The 21,984-nt window shown below is 41.7% G+C and overlaps 1 protein-coding gene across 3 annotated transcripts in view; it reads right to left on the bottom strand.

Annotated features, from left to right (window-relative positions):
* Positions 1–14,083, bottom strand: part of ARMC2 (armadillo repeat containing 2) — a 111,395-nt gene extending 97,312 nt beyond the window's left edge. For 2 of the 3 annotated variants that reach the window (XM_032338876.1, XM_032338874.1), the window contains exons 1-3: positions 13,776–14,083; positions 5,927–6,188; positions 5,372–5,444 (exon numbers count right to left, since the gene is read on the bottom strand). In XM_032338876.1, coding sequence (XP_032194767.1) covers positions 5,372–5,444; positions 5,927–6,144 — 291 coding nt within the window. In that variant the 5' untranslated portion in view covers positions 6,145–6,188; positions 13,776–14,083. Of the gene's footprint in view, positions 1–5,371; positions 5,445–5,926; positions 6,189–12,099; positions 12,261–13,775 lie in introns of those variants that run through there. The other variant, XM_032338875.1, reaches the window with a different exon arrangement.
* Between the last annotated feature and the right edge of the window lie 7,901 nt (positions 14,084–21,984).

A 21,984-nucleotide genomic window follows, 5' to 3' on the forward strand; every position in this document is an offset into this window, starting at 1 on the left:
CTAGACTTTGTAGGTTTAGGAAACACAGGAAGAGTTGTTTTGACAAAAATAATGATGAAAAAACCTGGCAATTCACAGACCTGTACCCCTGGGACTAGTGATACATTATATGTTAATTAAAAAAATAAGAAATTAAAAAAAAAAAGAATCTCACAGAGCCAATAAATCTGTTTCTTAAAAAAAAAACACACACATACACACACAATGAAAGACAAAAATCTCCTATTCATTCACAGGGTCACATCTCTTTTCCTACAGCAGTTCCTGTGTATATAAATCTGAACACCAGTTAACCAGGGTAGCAGAATGAAAACAGAAATAACTACTACTACCCAACAGCTCCATGCCTCAGAGCTGTCAAGGGAAGGTGGGGAGCTGCTACAGAAGAAAACAGAGGTACCGGTCATACTGATACAGCAAATAGGTATACATGTTTCCCTCCTGTCTGATATGATTACAGATCCTAATGGGAACTTCGCCCAGTCAGGCCAGGCAGCCAAGGCCCGAGTGGTCAGGGGCCAGGGCACCCCTGCGTAGAGGCAGCCCACCACTTGCTAGAGGGTGTGGGGGTTGGGGAGGAGCACAGGCCAGACCCCGGGGTGGGGTGGTGGCGGGAGTCAAAACAGGGATACGGGGAAAACCTACAAGCTCACAGAGGAGAGCTGATTTGTTCAACGTAGCAGCTGGAATGGGGTGCTTTCTTGGTCCCTCTTCCTTGATTGACTGCTAGCTGAGGAATTATTAAAAGGCAAATTAGCCTAAGAAAGTCACCTAGAGCCAGAAAGGGCTGAAGGTCGGTGGCTTAGGTCTTCGCAAATTCTTTCAGCTAGTGGGCCGGGAACTAGGAGACCGCCCTGTCCCCGCGGCCCCGGCTGGCTCCTTGTTCCCGCGCCTCCTCCCGCACTCCTCCTTCCCCTCATCTCCCTCCTCTGGCAGGAGAGAGGGTCTCGGAGTCACACAGTTCTCTCAAAGGGGAAAGGAAAAGGACAGAAGGTGGAACGGCAGGTTAGGATAAGTTCACTTTCAGAATGTTTTGACTGGGGGCTCCAAACTTTCCCCATGTTGAGTAAAGTAACTCCTTTAGTTTGAACTCCTTTTGTTATAGTAGATTATGTAAGGGTCTTAAGTATATATTACAGTTTAAAATGAAATATATACTTAAGACACATAATCTACTATAACAAAAGGAGTTCAAACTATATATATATATGTTATATATATGTAATATAATATACGTAATATTAATACATATTAATTAGTTTAAATATACTGTTATATATATATTTAATATATATATTACAGTTTAAAATGAAATATATACTTAAGACACATAATCTACTATAACAAAAGGAGTTCAAACTATATATATATGTTATATATATGTAATATAATATACGTAATATTAATATATATTAATTAGTTTAAATATACTGTTATATATATATTTAATATATATATTACAGTTTAAAATGAAATATATACGTAAGACCCTTACATAATCTACTATAACAAAAGGAGTTCAAACTAAAGGAGTTATTTTACTCAACATGGGGATTTCTGAGTCTATTGTTACTTTGCACATAGCACCTAACCATTCTGCAGTAAAGAAATATAATTATAATGATCCTAAACAGAAGCAAAGGCCAATATTATCCTTGCCTACTATCTAATCCTGCAGTCCAAAGACTGTACCAGTTTGACAAGGGCTGGATTTGACTAGGTTAACTCTAGAACTAGAGATTCTTAGGATAGAATAGGCTCAAACTGAGTGAATCTCCAAAAACTATAGAATACTAAAAACAATTCATGGGAGTCAAATCACAGAATCAGAACACAGAGAACGACTCTACAACAAGGTAAACACATTGGGCTTCCAAACCAGGGGGCTTCTTGTGGCTGGCTCAAAATCCAAGAGGTTTCCAAGACTGTAAGTGTAAGAAACTACATGTCAACAATGGCTAACTAAGTGTTTATTGCACATTGATTCGTGCTTACTATATTAGAACCTTATTTTTACCATCTACAATATAAGAACAAGCATAATCTTCCTCATGGAAGCATTTTGATGAGTAGTTCAAGAATATGAGATACATTTGGAGATAATTGGGGTCATCTGAACATGGACTGTACATTAGATATTACTGAATAATGTTAATTTTCTGAGCTCTGATGATAATACTGTAGTGATGTAGGAGAGTGTCCTTGTTCATATGAGATGCACACTTAAATTTTTATGGATGAAGTCTTAAAAGATCTGCAACTTACTTACAAATAATTCATCAAAAACAAACACATATACACATGCAAATAAGCACACATATATGCGGTAATAAAAATCAAGAAGCGGGGTGCCTGCATGGCTCAGTGGTTTAAAGCCTCTGCCTTCGGTTCAGGTCATGATCCCAGGGTCCTGGGATTGAGGCCCCACATCGGGCTCTCTGCTCAGCATGGAGCCTGCTTCTCCCCATCCCCTCTCTCTGCCTGCCTTTCTGCCTACTTGTGATCTCTGTCTATGTCAAATCAACAAATAAAATCTTAAAAAAAAAAAAATCAAGAAGCAGCTTGAACACTACCCCGATTCCATGACAGTCTAAGGAACTAGTATCACTAGGTACTTATGGCAGCAGAGCTAAAAGGGGAAGAGACCTAAATAAGGAGGATTGGCTGAAAGTCTGTGTAACTCCTTCCCTCCCAGCTCCATGTAGCTATGCTACATGGTCAGGAGATTTGCTCCATAGAGAGGGTAAAACAGAGGTGTCTGAATCAGGCTAACTATGCAGAGTTAAGTGTCAGGGTACTTATTATAAACATAGAAATTAACTGAATATTTACCTACTGAATGCTAGGTATTCCTACCTTCTTCCTCCAGCTGGTTCTTGGAAGATAGCAACCAGCCTTTATCCTCTAGGCAAGAGCTTAGAATATACTTCTACAGAGAATTAACTTGCCACAAGTAAATCCCTAAAGATACTGCTAATCCTTGAAGATACTGCTGCTGGGGGTTTCATAAGCAACACAGCCCAGCCAGTCCTCCCTGATGGGGTTAGCTATCACCTATGGGTCGACCTGTCTATTCCACATGCTTCTACTTTCAAATAAGAGCAGCCAAACAAGCAGCATGAGCTATCAGAGGAGAGCCTCTGACATTAAAAAGAGAAACCAAAGCAAACATTAAAATGCAACAGAAACAGAGGGAGGACCGTGTAAAGACACAGGGAGAAGATGGCCATCTACAAGCCAAGGAGAAAGGCCTCAGTAGAAACAAACCCTATTGCCCTCTTGATCTTTGACTTCTACTTCAGAACTGTGAGAAAATAAATTTCTGTTGTTTAAGACACAGACACACACGGCACAACAGAGATTTTAAAGGAAAAAGGAAATAATTCAAAAATCAAAATTATCATTAATATACTCATTCAATATGTTACAACCATGAAACACAAGAATACTATACATAAGAAAAGATGACTTAGAGCAGGGAAAAAGCTTTTAGGAAATTAAAAATAATTAAATAATTTAAAAATACGACGGCAGAGAAGCGCCTTAGTGGCTCAGTGGGTTAGACCCCTGCCCTTGGCTCAGGTCATGATCTCAGGGTCCTGGGATTGAGCCCCGCATCGGGCTCTCTGCTCAGCAGGGAGCCTGCTCCCCGCCTCTCTCTGCCTGCCTCTCTGCCTACTTGTGATCTCTCTCTCTCCGTGTCAAATAAACAAATAAAATCTTAAAAAAAAAAAAAAGATGGCACAAATGAAATCAATAAAAGGATTAGAAGATAAAGTTTCTTCCAAAGAAATATGGGAAATAAAAATTTTAAAAAGGAAAGAAAACTGAAGTACCAGTTCAGCGACTCCTACATATTGGGATAATAAATTCCAGAAAGAGCAAACAGAACAAAAAAGAGGGGAAGATACACCAAAATAATTCAAGGACATTTCCCAGACTTGAAGGGCATGAGATTCCATTGAAAGTGCCCAGCACAATAGATGAAAATAAACTAACACAAAGGTCCATTATCATGAAATTTTAGAACACTGGAAACAAAGAGAAATAGCCTACAAACTTCTAGAGAGAAAAAACAGCAATCAAGGTCTCAAATAATGTACTTCCCATAAACCCTTTCTCTAGAATCTACCAGAGGAAGTACTCCAAAAGTAAATCCTGGGATACAGGAGATAGGTAAGCCATCACAAGAAGGAGAAGCAAGCTGTGTGCCAGGTACCAAGGGTAAATGGTCTGGGAGAAAGTGGGGAAAGTTCTCCAAAAAGATGAATCAATAGAATACTTCATGTGCCTGAATATGTGAAGTAGATTTAGAACCCTGGAGAAGAGTTTGGGGTTGAGATGGCAGTAATACAGAACAAAAAAGCAAGGCAACAATTAACACCAGGGAAAACAAAAAGTGGTACGGGGAAGGGAAAGTAATCATCATTACTTCCAGACTCAGTTGTAAACAGGATTTATATAATCATAGAAAAAGGGATCTAACCAAAGTGATGATATATCTATACTGGGAATAGCACTGGGGCCAAAAAGGATGACTGTTGTGAGGATGTATGGGCAGACAGACAAGAGTTAAATTTTCACCTTCCTTAGTGAGAAGTCATTAGATAATTCTTCAAACTCACAAGTCAGAGAGGAACAAGACATTGTTATTTAAAATTTTGGATGTAAATACCAAAAGAACATGCCAAAAGAGTTTAAAGTGAGAGTCACTGGTTAAGAGTAGAATGAAGAATAAGGGGACAGGAGGCCCCTGGAGTGTTTTGGGTAACAAACCTCTGACCCTTTATATATACATATATATATAATTTATTTGTATATGTTTCTATTAAAAATAAAATATGTATAACTTTAAGAAAAAAACAAAACAAATTGTGAAAAACAAAAAATATTGTAAAACATTCTGTTTGTCAAGTTACTATGTATTTCTGATGTTCTTATTATTAAATTATAGGAAAACAGGGGCTCCTGGGTGGCTCAGATGTTAAGGGTCTGCCTTCGGTTCAGGTCATGGCCCCAAGGTCCTGGGATCCAGCCCCATGTTGGGCTCCCTGCTCTGCAGGAAGCCTGCTTCTCCCTCTGCCCCTCCCCCTGCTTGTGTTCTCTCTCACATCATTTCTCTCTGTCAAATAAATAAATAAAATATATTTTAAAAATAAAATAAAATAAAAATAAATAAATTATAGGAAAATAACAGAAGTATATCATCAAGATTTGAAACATTTGAAAAAATATAAATGAAATTGTTTTCATATTAAATTATCAGTATACTTAAGTCTATGTGGTCCTTTTCTTAGCATATACAAGTACTGATTCAAGTATTTTGGGCCAATTCCATTTCACAGCACTGATGGTAATATAAGGTACTCACAAAATCTAGTGGACTGAGACGAGCACCAGAGATGGGCCTGGACTCAGATGACTCAAAACTGGATGCATGAAGGCTAGCACAGGAGATGGAAAAGAAATATTAGTTTGTGAAGAATTATTTATTTCTAGTGTATGTTAGTTAACTCTAGTCCCCAAACAAGTAAAAGCATTTAAAGCATAAGCCTTGAGGAAGAAGCAATTTTTAAAAAATCATAGTTCTTAAGAGCATTTTATTAATAAGGTTGTTCATTGCTTGTAGGGGAATTAAAAAAATACTGAATAATGAAAAGAAGAAATGCATATGGTGATTTTTTTTAAAAAAGTTCTGTTCATATCATTTTATAGAGTTGGTATGACAACCACCATTCACCATTTCAAACCAAAGCAACTTGTTGGACCCAAGGTCTGGACTTCCCCTTAGGAATCTCTGAATAGATACAAGAGGTGTAATTAGCAGACATCAAACTTAAAAAGCAACTATTCATACCTAGAATTAAGGGAAAACGTTTCTGGTGGCTTACAGAGCCAAGTGTATAAGCAAGAGAAACGTCATTACCTGAAGGAAGAAGGAGGTCTGTTTTCCGGTGTTCTGGAAGATGCAGGACCAAAGAGTTTTCTTTGGTCTTCCCGTGGTGTAAATGGTCTTTGCGTCCCAACTGTTCTTAATGCATTTCGTGCTTCACTTATGATTTCTGCGCTGGTCTTCTGCTTGGACATAGAAGGTCGATAAAATGGATCCAGCTTTTCTAACTTTTTATCATTTGGAGATAGCATCTTTTCCTTTTAAAGTAAAATGTTCTTCAGGTAGACACCACAGGCTGCAAATATATGATACAATATATGAACTGTTTTCATCCAGGTGTTTAGAAAAGAGTGCTTAAACCCATATGTTTAAACCATTCCTCGATATTAAACTAGAAAAAGTCACAAACAATTTTTTTTTTAAAGATTATTTATTTATTTATTTGACAGAGAGAGAGATCACAAGTAGGCAGAGAGGCAGGCAGAGAGAGAGAGAGGAGGAAGCAGGCTCCCCGCTGAGCAGAGAGCCCGATGTGGGACTCGATCCCAGGACCCTGAGATCACGACCTGAGCCGAAGGCAGCGGCTTAACCCACTGAGCCACCCAGGTGCCCAAACAATTTTTTAAGAAGATTTTTAATTTATTATTTGACAGAGAAAGAGCCTGTGATGGGGGAGGGGAGTGGGGAGGGGCAGAGGGAAAGGAAAAGAGAGAGAATCCCAAGCAAACTCTGCACTGAGTGTGGGACCCAATGTGGGGCTTGACCTCAAGACACTGAGCTCATGACCTGAGCCAAAATCAAGAGCCTATGGCTTAAATGACTGAGCCACCCCGGTATGCCGTCACAAACAATTTTTAATTAAAAAGCTACCAGGCAGTTACAGTTAGAAGATCAAGGTGGAAGAAAAGCTTTCAAAAATATAGGTTGATGTGCATAGTTATGCCTATGGGAATATATGCACTCCGGGGAAATGGTGTGCAGGGAAGAGAGCCAGGATGAAAGCTAAACCTGGAGACAAAGAGGAGAAATCGTGAAAGAGGACAGACGAGCAAGAAAAAATTATCTCGTATTCTCCAATCTATAAAAAAACAACACTGGGGGGTTCTGTTAAAATTTTAACTAAATTTTCCTTTTTTCCCTCTGCTGTCCTCCACGCAAACTGCAAGTATAAGGTTAGATTTAGATAGATGGGGCCTATTTCCAAGCTCTATTTGCTTTTATAAATGTAGTTTGTAAATTCAGGGAAAGATTCAGCCCCACATTTACCATGATGTATTTGAATGAACGGATTCAAATCACTGTCCATGTGAGATAGTGTCCTAGAGGAATAAATATCAAATTATCAACATCAAATATTCTTTCCCAGGCTAGTTTCTCAGTTAAAGTCATGCACAAGGGCCATGAGAATGTAGATCCTTCTTAAATGTTGGCATGTCCCCAGGGAGGCCTGGATAACTTGGCAGGACACCTATGTAGCTCTAAACTTGGGAACAGCCGAGATTTAAAAAACATAATTCTAATTACTATTTGGTAATAGGTGTTCATTAAAACAACAACAACAACCTAGATCCCTGAAAATCTCTAAGGAGAAAGAGGCCTGGAAATTTTTCCTATATTTCAGTGCCCAATTTTAGAATAACTTTTGCAAAAAAGAAACATTTTTTGGTGACATATGCCCAAGGAAACTAAAAAGACTTCATTTCCATAAGTGGAATCAACAGATGATTCCTTAGACAAGTAAAGAGGATTTACTATATTGTGATTCTATACATTAAGTTGTTATGTAACAACAGACAACAAGAACATTTGTTTAGTTCTATCCAGACCCTACCCTAAGAGTTTTTGAGGTAAAGAGCATGATGAAAACTACAAACAATATGCCATTCCTTTTTTTTCTTTTTTAAATATTAAATGTACTTTATTACTTTTGAAAACTGGTCACATACATGATTATTTTTAGTCAGCCATAATACCTGATTGGCCAGCACAGATAAATATTTACAGAGAAACACTAACACTTTAAAAAAACTAGCCTTTGGAGGACATTTTTTATTTTTTAATTCAAAATTTTTTCAGTGTTAAAACCAAAAAGACTTGCAGATTTTTATGCTATTCCTTTCATATGGAAAGGCCAGGTGAGGTAAAACAGTAAAAAAAAAATCCTAGATAAGCCGTCCTATTCTAGGTGTTTTCTTTCTAGGAATTTCTGTTATAAGATTTGGAAATTAAGCAAGGTCTCCAAAAATCATGCACATTAATACAACAAACAAAAAACTATGACAGGCCAAATACATTTTACTTCTAATTCTTCTGATGTGATTAGCTATTTATTTTTAAAATATTCAAGGCTGATTATTAAAAATATGTATAGTATTTTTTGTATAGCCATATATACATGTTTCCCTTGCCATCTAAAAGAGCGCATTCCTATGAAAACTCTGATTAGCCAAAACAGTGTGAAGAGGACGGTGCCACCGCTTTCTGTCACTTTGTTTTTACAAAATACCTGCATTAACACCTGTTTTCACTCACCAGAAGAAATCTGAAGAGGACATTCGCTTTTGTAAGACGGTGTTATTGTAAATCTTGCAAAAAAGCAAAGTGACATAGCACGAAGTCAGAAAGCAGGGGATACCTGTATTATTTTTGGATGCATGGTAATGTAAATTCAGTCCCATTACATCTAACTCAAGCGGCCATACCAGTTTCCTTTGTTTGTTTGTTTTTAAAAGGCCCATGGGGGCACCTGGGTGTCTCAGTAGGTTAAGCCTCTGCCTTTGGCTCAGGTCATGATCCCAGGGTTCTAGGATCGAGCCCCACATCGGGCTCTCTGCTCAGCGGGGAGCCTGCTCCACCCCCCCATCTGCCAGCCTCTCTGCCTACTTGTGATCTCTGTTAAATAAATAAATAAAATCTTTAAAAAAAAAAATAAAAAAATAAAAGGCCGAGTGCAGTAGGAAAGTACACCACATAGAGAGAGGAAGTTCCTATGCAATGAACAGGTTTCTCCCTGAGCCCAAATCAGGTTTGTGATTCCTTTGGCCCCGCATAGCTCTAATAAGTCTAGCAATGTCAAAGGTGATCTGGCAAACCTAATAAATATTAGAGGAAGTGCTCTGGATGAACACCATGGCGTAGCGCTCCTGATCGAGCCCCTGTATTTCAGTTTGTGGAAAACTACACTCTTCCATAAAGTCATGAAGCAGGGACATTCACTCAGGATGAGTGCTAACAGTCCTGTACTTTATTTGGGCACACAGGAATTTAGACTGATCAAATATTGGTGGAAATAATGTAGAACAGTAGGCTTAAAAATCATTTTGTTCAGAAATTTTTTTACCACAAATTCTAAAACAACTTTCTCTCTCCCTCTTCCTTTCTCTTTCTCCCAAACCTTAATGGTTACATTGTGAGAAGCAGTTTCAATAATGTAAGATCTGCACAGTTAATCTACTATTATTATTCGTGTTAATATATCATGAACTAAATCAAATATGGACATATGTCCATATTTGGACATAGCTTAGCTTCTGTGCTTTGTCTAAAACCTCATCCTTCACAAAACTGTTGTAGGGATTCATTGAGATGATGTCCTCGAGACTGAATTTTCAGGGACACGAAATGAACTGAGAAGCATGTTTTTAGGGGAGAGGGAAGGATTTTTTTCTTTGTTAGATTATAAATTCTTATTATAGAGGATTTTTGCCAACTTAAACAATCACTCAGAGTTGGAAAGCTTGTCTGTTATAGTAAAGGACACCTGAACCATAAAACAATAGTATCACAGAAATTTTCACTCTACAAAAATTCTCTTGACAACTGGAACAAATCCATTCGGCTAGTATGGATTAACTGTTTCCTATGTACAAAGCCCTCTGCTTGGATCCCTGGGAACACAGGAATGAATACTGTCTCAACTCTCAGCCAAGAAGGCCACTAATGCTAGTTAAATATTTGCCTTACTACCAAGCATTGTGCCAATCAGTCTCGAGGACATCATCTCACTGAAACCCTACAACAGTTTTGTGAAGGATGAGGTTTTAGACAAAGCACAGAAGCTACGACATATGTCCAGAGATGATACTGAAGCTATACTCATGAGATGGGGTGGAAAGAGGCAGGGCCACCAGAGGCCTTGGGGCTGCGGCTATGTCTGTACCAATATAGAGACAGGCTGATATTTCCAGAACTGGAGCGGCTTTCTTGGAGTGTACCAGCACAATGTCAACTCTGCTTGTACCCAAATGATTTTAATACAAGGTGGAAACTTGTAGGGGCAATGAAAAAACTGAAATAACTCCCATGTGATTGCAAAAAAAAAAAAAAAAAAAAAAAAAAAAGGATTTCTGATTGGGAGGAAGTGTCAGGGAGGCTTCCCGGAGGAGGTGATGCTTGAGCTCGGTTCTGGAAAATGGGCTGAATTTGAAGCATGTGGCAATGGCAGACATTAGGTCTAGAGTAGAGAAGGAATTTCCAGCAAAGTCAATGAGTGAGCCAAGGCAGAGTGCCAAGAACATATGGGATGTGTGTTGGAGAAGAATGAGCTCTGGAAATACAGATTGGAGTTGGACCAGAGAGAGAACTGAATAGCAGGTCAAGAAATTTAAAAAAAAAAAAAAAAGCTGGTGAGTAAATTAATAGATTTGGAGACATGATGTGATCTGGCAGGAGAGGGCACGATGAGAAGAAGGTAGTTCTGATGTAATGAGCCAACTAATTCTTAGAGGTCTTCAAGGAAGCATCCCTGGATATGGCTTTCCCTGTCCTCTAGCCTGTTAGGTGTTTCTCCTCCATACTCTACAAGTCAGCAGCTGGCCTCTGTCAGTACACCTTCCCACTGTGTCCCTATGCTGTCTCACCAGACTCTGAGCCACAGTTCCTTTTGTGAGGCACGGTTGAAGGTCAACATTTGTTGAATCGCCGAACTCCATTTTCTCTTCTCTCTCTCTTTTTAAGACTTACTTATTTATTTTTCGAGCAAGAGAGAGCACCTATGAGAAGGGGAAGGGGTGGAGGGAGAGGGAGAGAGAGAATCTCAAGCAGACTCCCCGCTGAGCTCAGACATTGACTTGGGGCTCCATCTCACAGCCCTGAGATCATGACCTAAGCTGAAATCAAGAGTCACCCAGGCGCCCCTGAACTCCATTTTCCAATACAGATCTGAGTCAAGCAATATCAAGCTGAAGGCAATATGGCTTCTTTCATTGGAGACATCTGTTACAGTGGATTAGGAAGGCATATGGGACTTGATTTCAATGGCATCTGACATCTGATTCTTTTTTTTTTTTTTTTTAAGTAGGCTCCATGCCCAGAGTGGGGCTTGAACTCATGACTCTGAGATCAAGCGTCTCATGCTCTACTGACTGAGCCAGCAGGGCACCCTGTCAAATGGCATTTGATTCTTGATGCCAAGTGGTAATATGAGAGCAAATTCAGCCCCCTTTTCCTTTCTTGCCTTTACTGCAAGTTGCCTGGCAGGGAGTAAGACCTGATAAACAGTGTGATCCGTGAATGAGGTACTGAAAGCCTGAGATGAGGGAGAAAAGGTGAAACAGAGGTAAGAAGAGACATGAGAACAAGTGAGGGAAAACAAGAGCAGAAGAACCAACAGGATTTAGCAGCTGAGAGGACAGGAAGAAGCCAGACGTGACACTTTATGCAAACCTGGAGGGGCACCGAGGTCAGAGGACCAAGAGACCTTTTAAAAGAAAACAAGAGAAGTAGACTTTGAAGGGAAAGAAGGAAAAGGCTATGAGCTGCCTTACATCACTGTCCTGAGTTGATGATGTCCGCAGGACCTCTAGAAGATGACCACAGCCAGTGGTAGGAAATCTGAAACTGGGATCTTCATTTTTAACAAAATATTTCTTACTCATTGGGGGAAATTTTCGGAGTCCTCATTTGTGAAAATTCGTACCTAATTATCAGGACCCATCTTTCTCTCTGCCACTAAGAGTTACCTAAACCAGTCTCCTTGCTAAGTGCAGCATTACTCTATCAAGATATTCTGCAACCAGAGAAAGGCTGATCCTCTCCACTCTCTGTTCCCTGCAAATCAAATACAGATCTTCAATTTGTGATAGGGTTACACCCTGAAAAACCTATCCTAAACTGAAAATATTAAGTCGAAAATGCATTCAATACATCCAACCTACTGAACATCATAGTATAACACAGCCTAACTTAAACATACCCAGAATACTTACATTAGCCCACAGTTGGGCAAAATCAGCTAACACAAAGCCTATTTTATAATGAGTGTTGAGTAGCTCACGTCATTTATGGAATACTGTGCCTAAAATAAAAACCAGAATGGCTTGCGGGAGGGTCGGAGGGTGGGGGTCCTGGGTGGCTCAGTTGGTTAAGTGGCTGCTTTCTGTTGTCCTGATGCTGGGGTCCTGGGATGGAGCCCCCTTACCCTGGGGAAAAAAAAATCTCTGCTCAGCAGGGAGTCGGCTTCCCCCTCTGCCCTTCCCCCACTCAGCACCTGCTTGCAGGGTCTCAAATAAATGAATAAAATCTTTAAATTAAAAAGAAATTTTAAAAAACCAGATGGCTGTATAGATACAGAATGGTTGCGAGTGTGTAACAGTGAGTAGCTGCAACTACCCAGCATCCCCAGAGAGTATGACAGAGCCCATCCCCAGCGCGGGAAAAGATAAAAATTCAAAGTATGGTTTCTACTGCATTAAAAATTGCTGCCACACCAACAGTAAAGTTGAAAATTTTCAGCTGAACCATGGTGAGTCGAGGCCATCTGCACTCAAGACCCTTTCCATGATTCTGAAATACCTTTCTGTTAACATGAGCACCCAAAGAGGCAGTGGTTAAGTGCATTGCTGGATAAGGGGTTCAAATATTCTCTTGGCAATTCACAGCTATGTGACATTGGCAAAGACGGTAATGCCTCTAAGCTTCAGTTTCCTCATCCGTAAAACAGGGATATCCATAATTGCCTTATAGGATTGTTCTGATAATTAAACAACCTAATTCTTGTAAAGTGCTTTAGCGTGGTGCCTAGCCCTTAAGAAAAAGTTAACTACGACCCAGGCGGATATAATAAAAATTCTCCCATGAATAAAAACTGCATTTAATGAAAGAAATTGCAAATGAAAGGGAATGAGGTTTGTTAAGTGTTTCCATAAATTTTTGTAAATTAAAATTTAAATGCAGGGTTTCATTGTGAAAAAGAATTTTTATGAAGTATTTTATTGAATATCAGGTATGCCAAATCAATAGCTAATCAGAATTTTATAGGCTCACAAAATAGGATGCAAATCGAGTGCTTCTTGCTTTTCTACCAATTTAAAATAATTATAAATTAGAGTGAGATGGAAGAGCCGCTGTGACAGTCGTGGGAACGGACGATCAAAGGCATTATATGTACACATGACGTATTTTAATGTATACTGTTACATTATTTTTTGGGGGGGCCCCTCCCTATCTGTTGCCTAAGAGCCCAGGTACAATTTGTGTGACCGTGGCGAGGTCGCTGTCTACCTAGACAAAACCCCTTGGTTTACCACTTTCATTCAGTAAATATCTCCAAGCTTCTGTGAAGCTCCACACAGTGGACTACACAGTCGGTGTACAGAAATAAGGACAGCCCCGAACCGACGCCGAGAGCATACACCCTTCTGGGGGCAGAAAGGCAGGCGACAGCAGGAAAGGTCCCGGGTGACTAGGCAGGAGACGCCTCACCTCCCGTACGGACAGAGGCTTCCCCGCTCCCGGCAATGTCCCCTCCTCCCCGGGTTCAGGCCAGGACACAGCACAGCAGCGCGGTCACTGCCTGCCAGCCCACCCTCCTGCCAGCCCCCTAGCTCGCCGGCTCTGCCAGGCCGGCCGGCGTCTCCATGGTAACCGTACACAAACTACCTACCCCGGGCGCCTGGACCGCCTGCCTGCAGAGCCAGGTCGCTGCTGGACGCGCGGAGCCGGACAGGAAATGAGCTGGGACCCGGCGCAGGGAAAGGGGCTTCCGGCCAAACGCAAAGCCCCTGTGATTAGCGCTGGTAACAGTAACAGCTGCGGAGCTTCAGCTCATCCTTTAGGTTTCCAGAGGCAGCCAGCAGCCGCGAAGGAGCAGCAGGGCGGGGCGGGGCGGGGCGGGGCGGGGCGAAGTGGGGCGGGGCCGGGAGAGAAGAGACTGGGAGGTTTCCCGGCGCCGCCTGGCCACTGGGCCTGCGCGGTTCCCCGGCGCATGCGTAGGAAGGCTGAGGCCACAGGCGGGCGAGGGAGCAGGCGGAGCGGAGGGAGCTGGCGGAGCGGAGGGAGCTGGCGGAGCGAAGGGAGGGTCTTGGGAGAGGGCTGGAGAGGTGGAGTGCGAGGGAACCGCTTGGAAGACAGGTGTGGGGAGGAGTTCCTTATAAATTAACAGTTTACCGAACCAAATTTGTTGAGACCCTATGAGATCTCAGCACTTATATTAATAACAACAAAAAGCAGGACGACAGCTTAGTGCTTAGGGTTAAAAGTCAGGCTTTACTGGATTGAAGTTACAGCCCCGTATAGCCTCGAACTAGTTGGCTTACTCTCTCAGTTTCCTCATTTGTAAAATGGAGAGAATTAGTAGTGCCTAGCTACTAGGTACTACTGGTTGTGGTTGTGGCGAAGACTGAATGAGAAAATAGATATAGAGCGCTATGCATATGGCAATGAATGAAAGTTAAACGTTTGGCTGTTTTTAAGCAATTGCACTGGGGAAGCACTTTAGAGTTTGCCAAGGATATTTTATTGTATATTTTCTTTTTAAGTGTCCCTACCACTCTGAGGTAGCAAGCAAGCCTGGCATCCCCATTCACAGGGGACAAAACATCAGTCCGAAGTGTAGCAAATGACAGTGGTAGATTCAAGTCTAGCCTCCCTGTGGGCAAACATTTTTTCTGTACTTACTGCACCATCACAGCTGATTGGCAAAAAGAATCCCGTTTATATGTTTCCGGTTTAAATTCCGTTCTCTCCTATTAGACCATTCAGCAACACTTTACAGTGTGAAATACAAGTGAGACCATAATCACACTCCATTCAAGTTGACACCACGTTTTATAAATATGGGGATTTTTCAGCTGAAGTGTTGTTGTCAACTTAAAAAATGCCACATGCCTTGGTGCTAAGTATCTTGTAAAGAATAATTAAATTGAAAATATTTTTGAGCACATATTATGTGTAAGCCATCATGCTAGGTGAGAAATGATACTAGCCTAAACTAAAGGAATGTAAGTATTCTTCAAAGGATCCAAGAGGAAAACTTATTAGTGGGTTGGGTAATTTTAAGGCCTGAAACAAAGTATTTGTGTTCTTCCAGGTTTTAATTTTCCAAGTGAGTCAACATGTCATCACATCATCAAGTCCCACTGGCCACTGGACTCCATTATACCAAGGGAACTTTGCCATTTAATATAAAAACATAACTAATATTTTGAATTCACAACTTGGGAGATGTGACTAAAATGCAACTTTCTGGGGCGCCTGGGTGGCTCAGTGGATTAAGTCTCTGCCTTCAGCTCAAGTCATGATTTCAGGGTCCTGGGATGGAGCCCCACATCAGCTCTCTGCTTGGCGGGGAGCTTGCTTCCTCCTCTCTCTCTCTGCCTGCCTCTCTGCCTAGTTGTGATCTCTGTCTGTCAAATAAATAAATAAAATCTTTTAAAAAAAAGTCTTTTAAAATGCAACTTTCTTTTTATCTCTCACAGCTGTTTTAAGATACATTCAGTGTTGGTTGTCTTCCCCTGTCCCTAGATGGAAAGTGGGTAACGCCCATGTATTTTTTGCTCATTTGGAGATAACGGATGGTCCTATTGTAACTAAATCTCAATCACAGCTTCATTCCAAAATTATAATGTTGGATACAAGACATAAACAAATGCATCAAACTTTACTTGAAAATAAGACTTCATCCCCCTCTCCTGTCTCAGGTCTCCAGATGCCTTTCCCAGCAGAGATGCAGTGGGCTTAGGCTCAGCACTCCCCCATTCATTAGAGGCCACTTTAGGACGCAACCTGGGTGGAGGTGGGCAGGAAGTGGGGAGAAAAGAAGCCAAGAGATGGAGCACTTCCCCCCACCCCCATTTGAATAGCTTGGAGGTTGCTGTGTCTGGGCTAGAGTTAAAGCACCCCATGTGGGGCCCTCCTGGGTTCATCAGCATTTCTTATTAATGAAGACATCGTTCCAGGGAACTCTTCAGGTGGTTGCTGAGCTATCCCACTGCTTGTTTACAACCCATTCTCTGACCCTAGAAATCCAGATTTTACCCCAACCCCTTTAGATGGGTCCCAAGATGGTGCCATACCTAGTCCAAAAAAAAACAAAAAACAAAAAACAAAACAAAACAAAAACCAACCACATACATCTCTTTCTTTCATAACTCTGAGAATGCAGGCCCATCCCAGGGCAGCAATCCCCACCTGTCACCCCTTTCCCGCTCCCCCCTCCCCCATGCTATCTCGGGATGGAGCTTTAGCTTTAGCTTTCCCGGAGTGAGTCAGACTCCAGTCCTCTGATCTACCTAACTTCATTCAGTCCCTGGCAGGCTCCTCTGGGAAGGCTTCTCACTGGGTTTGAGATGAAAGGGGTGCCCCCCCACTCCTCTCCAAAGAAACTTCCTCACCCATCCTGCCCCTGTATTCTCTGATTTCTCATTTCTAGCCTCAGCCCAGACCCTTTGGTCCAGGGAGTCTATATATTTCTTTATAACTTGCCCTAAGGAGACTTTGCCTCGCCTTCACTTTGGAACTGGTGATTATTCACTTATCATCTCAGCTGAAACCACAGTTTAAAAAGCTGTTGTGGAACCAATTACCAACTATCGTCTTGCACCTAGGGTCTTGGTCTAAAATTGACAAGAAAGCTCACTACTGGAACCAGAAGCTAGCCAACTCAGTTGGCCAGAAAATGCCTGCCAGGCAAATTAGAACAATTAGGAAAGAGTGACAAGGGCAGAATTATAGGACACAATTATTTAAAGAAATAAAGCTGCCCAGCTTACCTCAATGAATGACACGACACAAGAAAACATTGAGGCTATCATAGCAATGGCCTGTTATACTGACCTGGCTATTCCTCCACGCTTACCTGATGGCTATTTAACAGAATTTGATATAATGAAATTTGTAATTGAAAGTATTTTAGAAACAAAATGGCTATCTTTTTTATACCTTAGAAAGATTAAAGAGGAAAATAAAATATTAATTGTAAGCATCTAACATTTATAAAGCACTTTATAATTTCCAATTTGCTTCCATATGGAGCATTTCATTTTCATTGTTTTATTTGGAGTTTACAGCTAGCCTGAGAGGTGACTAGTTCAGGGATTATTATCCCAATTTGAAAGTGGACAAAATTGAGGTTCACAGAGGGTAAGTGATCTGCCACACAGTCACAGAGCTGGTAAAGCGATGTGAGACCTGGTGTTTTCAATGCCCAAGTCCCAAGTGCCACTTGCCATTGTATACGGGTAAATACAATTTTTTAGGCTGAAGCCTCTCATTCACAGCATTGAGAGGCACTTCCTAGGCTGCTGAAACTGTTACAATATGCCCTGCATTTTCTCTTTTCACTTATCTCAGAGTACATCCTGTGTGGGGCTACAGGGATCAGGGGGAACTTGGGAATCTTTACATTCAACTTGAAAGTGCCTGCTGGACTTTTGGATTTTGAATTAAGATGAGAATTACACACTCTAAGATGGAAAAATGCAATAAAATGTTGAACTCCTAGATAATTTTATTCACCTACTACCAGTGGACTTTATAGTTTATATAACAGTGCACATCACATACATCTCATGTTTAATATCTATAAGCTTATCTGGGTTTATATATTAGATATATTTTTGAAAAGATGTATGTTGAATAAATAATGCTCACAATTCCCTCAATGATTTTTACAACTTTAACAGAGATGGACTCACAGAGGGAAAAAAAAAAATTGCTTCTGGCATGGAATAAAAATCACCAATTTAGAATTCTAACATTCGCTTCAAGACACTTTCTGCTTTTGTCAATATGGAATCTCGGTGCTTTAATTATATTTATCACATAATGTCTGTGAGGAGTTCATCAAATTGATAGCCTATGCAGTATCTGCATACAAATTTCAAGGTACAAATACATTAAAATGCAACTTGGTGGAAATTTACAATGCAATGAAAATTAACTAACTTCATGGAACTGCATAGATACGAGACTGTAGAATAGTCCTAAAACTTATCAGCTGAAAAGAATTACATGAAGATTCTCTATTTAATGGGGCTCAGGCTTCACCTGTGCATCTGAAGTATTACTTTGCCTTTAAGCACATTATCCCCAGCACAGAAGTTCCAGGACCCCAGGGCACACTGTTAGGAGCAGTCAAGTCAAACTGTTGCTAGGGATGCTAATGAATGAGGGTTCATTTAATTACCAGTTTATTACAGAGTCTCTACTTGGTATTTCATCAGAGGGGAGAGGGTTCTAGTTTTCAGGGACGGAGTCAATAGGAGTCTTAACTCTGAATTGCTTCATTTCAACAACTACAAATTCCCTCTTCTATGTTGGAAGAGCCTGCTATGACGATCAGAAACTGGCTTTTTTTTTTTTTTCCTTTTTTGCCAGCCTCACCTGTGACACCTTACTAAGAGAGCTAGTCTGGGAGCTTGGGGCTGCAAATGACGGAATGCCCCATCGACAGTAGCTTCAATACCAAGGACATTAATTATTTTAACAAGCAGCCTCAAAGCGGGCTGCTTCAGGGTTGGTCCTGCAACTCAGGGCTGGCGTTAGGAAGTGTCAGTGATGGTCACAAGATGTTTGCAGGGGCACATGAGATGTCTCAAAGCAGGGAAGAGAGAGGAGGGGCTGAACCCTCTCCACGTATACCTCTTTACGGGGAAAAGGGGAAATTTCCCAGAAGCCACACATCACTGTTCAGAACTGTGTCACATGCCCACATGCCCACAGCCCCAGCCAGAGATGAATGGATTACTATTACTATGATCGACTTATATCAATCAGGACTCATCCCCTGGGGCTTGGGCGGAGGATTTCATCTCACACAGTGAGCCATCTCTGCCCATGCCCAGGTGTTCTGATTCCCTTGCAGGGGAGGAGCAAGCAGGGGAATGGGTTTCGTGGTTTCTAGAGCTGTGGGGGCCCTGTGCTGGGCAGCAGCCAGTATATAGAGCAGCCCTAGTGAAGGCCAGGGCTCTCCTGCCAGAGGGCCTCAGCCAGGACCCAACAGGAAGCAGAGCAGTAAAAAGAATCCTTGGCTTTCAGAGCAGAAGGAATAGAACTCTGCATGACCCAGAGATGGAAAAAACGGGTCTCACAGACTCTTGTGCTGTCCTTGATAGGCCACCCTACTGTTCTCATGCCATCTTGGGGACTTTTTATATTTACTCTCCAACTGGCCCCTCAGATCCCACTCCATTCACCCCTGCTCCGAGGCCACGCTACACTCAACAACCAAAGGAACTGTCCTAGACCACATTCCCAGACGTGCCCGTCTCTGCTCACGAAGTCTGCCTGTTGACCAAATTAAATCCTAGACCCTTCGCTGTCTGTCCCACTGCCTGTACTGCTCCCTCATTATAATAACCAGGATTTATTCGAGGGTTCCAACAGACCCCAGGGTTAAGTGTTTTGATGACTTTAAATCAGTAAATCTTTCAACACTAAAAGCACAACTATTATCCTCCCTTTACGTGCCAGGAAATTGAGGCTTCGGATCCTCAAGTCACACAGGTGGTAAAAATGGCGGCTCTAGGAGGTAAGCCCAGCTAGTCTGACTGCGGAGGCCACAAACCTACACGCACCATGTGCTCAGCCAAACCGACTATTGCCATTGCCAGGACTCTCCTTGCATCTCCCCACCTCTGTGCCTTCCCTTTGGTTGGTGCCTCTCCCTCAGAAAGCCTGGGCACTCGGCAACGATGTTTCTGGAACCCTGGAAGAATTGCAAGGAGGCACTTGCCTTGGGGTCGTCCACAGGAGAGACAAAGAAATTGGAATATATTGCCTGTTCCCTCTTGCCTCCTGTTTTCCACTGGTCAAGTTCATGGTGGATCTAGTTGAGATGCTTCTATGGCTTTCTCTACAGTGCCCCACAGCCCAGGAAGAAGAGCAGTGCCTAGGACTGGCGAGAGCTGGGGGAGTACAGTCGGAAGGGGCAGGCTGCAGGCCTGGGCTGCATGGGGAAGTAGAGGGAGAGGAGAGAGTGCTGGTGTGGGAGGCCTGGGAGAGAAAGGAGGTCACACCCTCCCAGAGCATATGAGGTGGGTTGATCAGAGGGGGCTGAGAGTTAAGAGATTTTAGGGGTGACTCAGTTGTGACAGCCAGATAATGGGGTCCAGGGTGTGGCCTGGCAGACTGCTCTCCTGGAGAAGGTCAGGGTGATGGGGGGCACCGACAGAGCGTAAACAGACAGAAGAACCCCACCTGTCAGTAGTTTGTTCCTCAAGACCTTATACTGTGTTAATGACACCTGCTGACTAGTTCAACCCTCCCCCGCAGAACCTGCAGCCCCAGAAAAAGCTACCAGTCCCCAGGGCCTGAGGCTCTAGGAGAGCTAGGCCTCCTGCTTCTCAGTTGCTGTCAGGGCAACTGTCAGTTAGAAAAGGAACCCCCTAACTAGTTAGAGAACCTGTGGGCTTAGAGAGGGTCACCCAGGATACTGACTTGGCCACTTCTTGGGGTTCTTAAATTCAGCTTATTTTTTTTTAAACAATCTACTTATGTACTATTGAATTATCAGCCCAAAAATATATTATCTTGGCAATATAACAAGAAGGAAATGTAAATAGAGAAGAGTGTCATTTAACTGTTGGAATTCAGATGATCCAGGAAATACCGTCTAGCTTCATGTTTAAATATTCAGACAGAAGGAATCCTAGCAGGTCCCAAATCTAACTGAATGTATTTGGGCTTCTAATAGCAATATCTTTAAGAGCTAAAGATGTTAAACATATCTCACTGGGATGGGAAAATGGTCATAGAATTCTTAACGCTATTCAGACAAAAGGTATTACATAAACAGGGTATACACCATATTAACTACCAATGATGCAAAAGTAATAACCACACAAAAAATTAAAGCCTCATGATAATCACTTGTGCACTCGCAAAGCACTTTCCTTCATCAGAGCTCAAAACATGTTTCACAGCACTAAACACACACCAACACACACACATGCACATGTACATGTGAAACCGAGGAAATCCAAATATAGCAAGGGACTATCAATGTCATTATCACGGCTGTGGTATCGTGTTCTAGTTCTGCACGATGTCACCATTGAGGGATCAGGGCAAAGGGTGAGTGGGACTTCTCAGAACCTCTCTATATTATTTCTTTTTTATTTTCAAGATTTTATTTACTTACTTATTTGACAGTGAGAAAGAGAGAGAGAGATTGAGAGCACAAGAAGGAGGAGGAGTAGGCAGAGGGAGAAACAGGCTCCCCACAGAGCAGGGAGTCCGACTCAGGGTTCAATCCCAGGACTCTGGGATGGTGACCTAAGCCAAAGGCAGCCGCTTAACCAACTGAGCCACCCAGGGGCCCCACTCTCTATATTATTTCTTACAACTGCATATGAATCTACAGTGCTCTCAAAATAAAATGTTTAAAATAAACCACTTCACTCTCTCATTTCCTATTTCATTTCTGCACAGCTCCTCAATGCAAACATAGAAGAAATATGAGTCGAGAAATAAACAGGATGATTATTTCACGTTGCACTCTGGAGAAAACAATTTCTGTTTAGACCTGAGAACCAGTGGACCGGCCTTAACTGACCAAAAAAAGTGGATTTCAGCCCTGAAAGTCTCGGTGAAATCATTCTTTCCTGGCGTTTTCTAAATTCACAGCCAGAGACTGTTAAAATGAACAATGTGTCAATCACAGTTTTCTTAACATTTTATTCTTAAAAATTTCAGCTTCCTTGAGGTATAAATGACTTATAATTTTTTTAAACATTTCAGTGCCACAGTTTATATTGAAACTTTTCAATTTTTTAAAGGATTTTCCTTATTTATTAGAGAGAGAGGGAGAGAGAGGGAGCACAAGCAGGGAAAGGGGCAGAGGGAGAAGCAGACTAGGCAGGGAGCCAGATGCA

Source organism: Mustela erminea, chromosome 4 (genome assembly GCF_009829155.1).
Source record: "Mustela erminea isolate mMusErm1 chromosome 4, mMusErm1.Pri, whole genome shotgun sequence".
Classification (NCBI taxonomy): Eukaryota; Metazoa; Chordata; class Mammalia; order Carnivora; family Mustelidae; genus Mustela; species Mustela erminea.